The sequence below is a fragment of the Aspergillus welwitschiae genome (assembly GCF_003344945.1).
Source record: "Aspergillus welwitschiae strain CBS 139.54b unplaced genomic scaffold BDQ94scaffold_137, whole genome shotgun sequence".
Classification (NCBI taxonomy): Eukaryota; Fungi; Ascomycota; class Eurotiomycetes; order Eurotiales; family Aspergillaceae; genus Aspergillus; species Aspergillus welwitschiae.
Genome location: NW_020798831.1, coordinates 8,678 through 12,026, shown reverse-complemented (window position 1 = coordinate 12,026; position 3,349 = coordinate 8,678). Strand labels below are relative to the sequence as shown.

The following is a 3,349-nucleotide window of genomic DNA, read 5'->3' as shown; positions in this document are numbered from 1 at the left end:
CAATATGAGCGGGTGTCATTCTAAGATATTAACGGAGGAAGAAATTAAGCCCGCATATATGGATCAGGATCCTGTCCCACTCGGCACGTGCTCGTACCCCTAGAATGCCGGGCTGCTTGCCCACAGCTTTCTGCGGTGTGTACCTTAGTGGGTTGCCGCTTTTACTGCCTGTTGGCATAATGAGCGAGCAGTGGATGATCTGCGCATATCCCTTGCGTGTCCGATGAAGGAGCATCAAGGGAGGGCAGGATTCGCCGACTAACGACAGCAGATGCAAAATTTTCGTGTTCGCAGTTAGGTACCACCGCATATATGAAGCTCTCGCTAAAACAGGGCCGGCTGCAGCCCCATCTACAATTCCAAGACATCCCCAGCTGCATTGATCGTATGGTGGCAGTTGAGAACTCCGTTCACACATCGTTTCGCCTTAGGAACACTGGCTGTTTGGCCTGGAAGAGAAGGCAGGGCTGACTAGATATGATTATACCTTCGTCTGTTACTATAGCATTCCGCAGTACCTATTACACGTTCCCTCTTGTCGATCGTATTGTGCGACAGCTTAAGAGATAAAAGGGTTAGAGGCGGACAGAAACGAATATCCTGATTTCGTTGGAAGGAGCGGAAAACGGTGCGTTTATATACATATGCTTTGCAATGACATGTACCTGTTGCTATCTGGCAAATGGCAGGTAATGTTCAAAATTGGAGTCATATCTCTATGAAATTGAGGACATCTTTGCTACACAGGGGCGGGATAATTCTCCAAGGACTGCGATATCCCTGGTTTGATGAACAGGACGGAGTAGTACTCCATTATGTTCTGGAGACAACCTTGACAACCACAATCTGGAACAGTACCATCCCAGTTTTCTCCGGAATGGTCATGTCCTACTAGGGTTTCTAGTTTTAGGATCCCGTTCGGGACTACTAGGGAGACTAGAGGTTTCTGTAGGAAGTAACACACACCTGCATACCCGCTTCGGTATGCACCCATTGCCGAAGGGGCTAAACTGTGAGCCAATGGCGGGATTTCCTTATGTTTGCCATGGAAGACCAAAACATTGGATACTCTCGTGCTTCGACCGTGTTTTCTCTGCCTTCAGTTCAACCTTTCGTGGCAGTCATCAGTCAGAGTGGAGCTAGGTAATGCCGAAAGCCAATTATAACGCATCTGTAGTGTAACCAAATTCGGCCATGGAACGAACTATTGCTGTGTTCTAGTTAGCATAAGACAAGGGCACGTGCATTTTTTGCCGATCAGGTTCACTATCATCGGCATCTTATCAGCACCCCCATATGAACAACAAACCACAACCCGTGTTGATCCCTCACCACCATAGATGGTCATGCCAGTAGCTTGATCTCGGGGGTCAGTCTCCTCTTGAACCTTTGGTGGGAATAACATAAAATAACTTAACAATATGGTTCCTCCAGCAACTTGAACGATGGACCATAGCACTCAGGCGGGCAAGCATACACAAAGGTGGAGACGACAGAAGGCCGCATCCCTGTACAGCCCCCCTAGCCATTAACCGGGTTTTATGTCCAGCTTGCCTCTTTATCTATTTAAGAGTATCGTCCTATCCATCAATCAAAACAGCATCTTGAGGCCGGCCACCATGAAAAGACACATAGGCGCTTTCTGGACGCTCCTCTCGAGCTACCTCCCTCTGATTGCTGCGACAGCATGTTACGCACCCGATGGATCCCTCATTGCCAACTCCATATATCAGCCGTGCATTTCCATACCTGGCGTCCATTCAATGTGCTGCAGGCTCAACAGTGTCGACCCGGATAAATGTGATCCAACGGGCCTTTGTCTGACAAGCGGAGGTGAATATTATCGGGAATTTTGCACCGATCAGTCTTGGAACTCGACGAATTGTTTGCCTAAAGATACCTGCAGTGATCAGGTATGCCTTATCTCAGTGTAACAACGGAAGTCTTACTGATAATTTTGGCAGAACGGCGGCAACTCGGACTGGACCTACCAACTGACCTCCTGTGGAGAGGGACTTTGGTGTTGTGGTAGTTCCACCTCCTGCTGCAATACACACGAGACATTCACCCTGAGTCCGACACTGCTCAATTTTGATTTAGATCCTTCTTCCAGCCTATCCGCTACCGCTGCTCCTACAACAACGGTAACTGTTGTCCCGACAGAAGGTAGTAGCAGCAACAAGGGCGAGCCCCAGATGTTGACGAAGGTGGCAATTGGAGTCGGGGTGGGTGTCCCGTTGGCATGCATTGCGGTAGGAATGCTCGGTGTTGGATGTCTCCTGGGCAGAAGAAGCACGCAGAAGGCCCTGTCGCCGGCGAAACCTGGACATCGTGTAATGAGTATCCCGCTGGAGAAGCCTAAAGGGGAGATAGGGTGTTCACGTTGGTCTGATGATGCTGCGAGTACGTCCAAGTGCTTAGAAATTGTACGTAGCAGCTGAATGATAGGACTAAAGTAGGGACAAGACGAAGCGTCTCGCTTTTGGTGGCTTATGGTGGCTGTCTCCATATATTCACTGCACGGTGCGGATGTTGACATCACCGGCTATACCTACTAATTCTTGGTATTTGTATAACAGAAGCTTCTATCATAATGTGAATCGAGGAAGCCGAATCTTTTCCCGACAAACTTGTAGATCCTTGTTAAGTCCCCTCTATGTAGAGCCTAGAGTCTATGAACGCATGGTATCTTCAGATGTAACTATGTCATGCACAAGAAGCTCCGGTAAGGGCTAAGCTGCCCAATGACATGTACACTCATCAAGTTATGGTGATTCTCAAGAGGAATCATTTGTGATCTGATACTGCTTCAAGTGACCGTACCTTTGGCACCAGAATATTATTTGTATTACCCTTTCCACTCATCCTGCTCACAATGACGGGCTTTCTCCCTTACACCCAAATACTGACCAACAATCAATCGAACCAGTACAACCGACCGCCCCCAATTTTATAAAAGCAAGCATCATGTCTGATCGTTATCCTTAGAATCTCTGTACTTGTAGTATCTATATTGGTTGTAGAAACTAGGGTTTCCTGGCTCGATTTTAGCAACCACCAAATTATTGATAAGATACATCAACACGTAGAATAGTTAACCTTGTAAGGTCTTTAGAAAAGGTGAAAATTTGATTTGGTTATAGTATCAAAGAGTTCATTTCCATGTTATATTGTCAGACGTGATATACTAAGCTATTGAATCTTTTTCTAGGGCATAAAGAATAACATAGCATAATTCAAGTAAAAGTCCATGAGAATGGTCAATTGCTACTAGCTCGGCTGTATAGACCGAACAGTGCACCATCAAAGCAATACTAAATTTGGCGAGACCTTCTCATCTGCTGGTTGC

General features: G+C 46.8%; 1 protein-coding gene across 1 annotated transcript; it reads left to right on the top strand.

The window, feature by feature from the left end:
* Positions 1-1,619: 1,619 nt before the first annotated feature.
* BDQ94DRAFT_178262 (uncharacterized protein) lies at positions 1,620-2,540 on the top strand (the record flags this gene model as incomplete). The annotated part of the gene is made up of 2 exons (XM_026773091.1): positions 1,620-1,913; positions 1,965-2,540. 2 exons carry the CDS (start codon positions 1,620-1,622, stop codon positions 2,439-2,441), a joined length of 771 nt encoding a protein of 256 aa, XP_026619356.1. The 3' UTR covers positions 2,442-2,540.
* Between the last annotated feature and the right edge of the window lie 809 nt (positions 2,541-3,349).